Raw genomic sequence first — 1,614 nt, 5'->3', positions numbered from 1 at the left:
TGGTTTGGGTGGGGTTGGGGGGAGTTTTGGGGGGATTTAGGGGGATTCTGGGGGTGGGGGTTTGGGGAAGTTTTGGAGTGGGTTTAGGGTGGCACTTTCAGTGTTTTTGAGGTGGGGTTTGGGATGTTTTTGGGGTAGGTTTGGGACATTTTTGGGGTGGGTTTTTGGGCTGGTTTTGGGGGTGATTTTGGGGTGGGTTTTGAGGGTACTTTTGGGGATGTTTTGGGGTTTTTTTGGGTCAGTTTGGGATGTTTTTGAGGTGAGTTTTGGGGGTGTTTTGGGATGTTCTTGGGGGTGGCTTTTGAAGTGTTTTTGGGGTAGGCTTTGGGATGTTTTTGGGGTGGCTTTTCAAATATTTCTGAGGGTGGTTTTGGGGTCTTTTAGAGGTGTTTTTAAGGCTGTTTTTTGGGGCTGGTTCCAGGGCTGTTTTTGGGGTGAGTTTGGGGTGTTTGGGGTCTCTCTGACCGCTCTGCTGCCCCATAACTTGGAGATGCTCCGGACGGACTCGGAGCCCTCAGGTGGCTCCAGCTCCTCCCGCACGTTCTCGATGGGCGGCTCCTCCCCCCCTCGGAGCCTTCGGCCTCCTCCTCCTCCTCGGCCGCCTCCTCCACGTCTGCCAGGAGCTCGTCAGCCAGAGACATCCTGCAACTGGGGGGACTGGGAGCACTGGGAGAGAGCAGAGACCCCCCAGAGACCCCCCCAGTTAGGGACATCCTCAAATTGGGGGGGACTGGGAGCACTGGGAGGGCAACTGGGAGCACTGGGAGAGAGCAGAGACCCCCCCCAGTCAGGGACATTCTAAAACTGGGGGCACTGGGAGCACTGGGAGAGAGAAGCAGGACCCAGGGACCCCCAGTCAGGGACATCCTGCAATTGGGAGGACTGGGAGCACTGGGAGGGGGGAAGTGGGGCCCAGAAACCCCTCAGGTCCCCCCCAACCCCCTCCCCAGGCCCCCCAAAATCTCCCCTCACCCCCTCAGGCCCCCCAAATGCCCCCCAATTCCCCCAAACCCTTTCCAGATGCCCCCAAACCCCCCTCAGATCCCCCTTCAACCTCCCAAAACCCCCCAACCTCCCCCAAAGTCTCTCCCAGACCCCCCAACCCCCCCAAATTCACCTCCCGCCCCCGCCGCTCCCGCCGCGGCCCCGGTGACGTCACTTCTGCCCTCCCCGTGCCCCGTGATGTCATCACAGTGCGACCCCTTAAAGACAACCCGGGGCCATGGCTGCCAGGCCCGGCCGAGAGTGATGTCAGCGGGCGGTGAGTGACGTCATAGGGACGGGAGGGGGGCGATAATAGGGAGGAGGGAAATGGGAGGGGGATTGGGGGGAACTGGAAGAGACTGGGAGGGGGTTTGGGAGGGGACTGGGAGAGACTAGAGGGGTATTGGGAGCACTGGGAGGGACTGGGAGGGGATTTGGGGGGAGTGGGGGGAACTGGGAGGGAATGGGGGGCACTGGGGGGGACTGGGAAGGACAGATAACATCAGAGTGGGGAGGAACTGGGAGGGATTGGGGGGGACTGGGGGGTTTTAGGGTCTCCCTGACCCCCTTTCTCCCCCATTTCCCCTCCCTTTCTCCCCCCAGGGATGGTGGGGGTCTCATTTTAGGGGT

General features: G+C 60.7%; 1 protein-coding gene across 1 annotated transcript in view; it reads right to left on the bottom strand.

Annotated features, from left to right (window-relative positions):
- Positions 1-149, bottom strand: part of LOC113981349 (U4/U6 small nuclear ribonucleoprotein Prp31-like) — a gene marked incomplete at its 3' end in the record, with an annotated part of 3,112 nt that extends 2,963 nt beyond the window's left edge. The window contains exon 1 of the mRNA XM_027708697.1: positions 96-149. Within this exon, the coding sequence (XP_027564498.1) occupies positions 96-149 (54 nt within the window). The remainder of the gene's footprint in view (positions 1-95) is intronic.
- Between the last annotated feature and the right edge of the window lie 1,465 nt (positions 150-1,614).

Source organism: Neopelma chrysocephalum, unplaced genomic scaffold (genome assembly GCF_003984885.1).
Source record: "Neopelma chrysocephalum unplaced genomic scaffold, ASM398488v2 Primary Assembly neopelma1_96489, whole genome shotgun sequence".
Lineage (NCBI taxonomy): Eukaryota > Metazoa > Chordata > Aves > Passeriformes > Pipridae > Neopelma > Neopelma chrysocephalum.
This window is presented reverse-complemented; position numbering and strand designations above follow the sequence as displayed.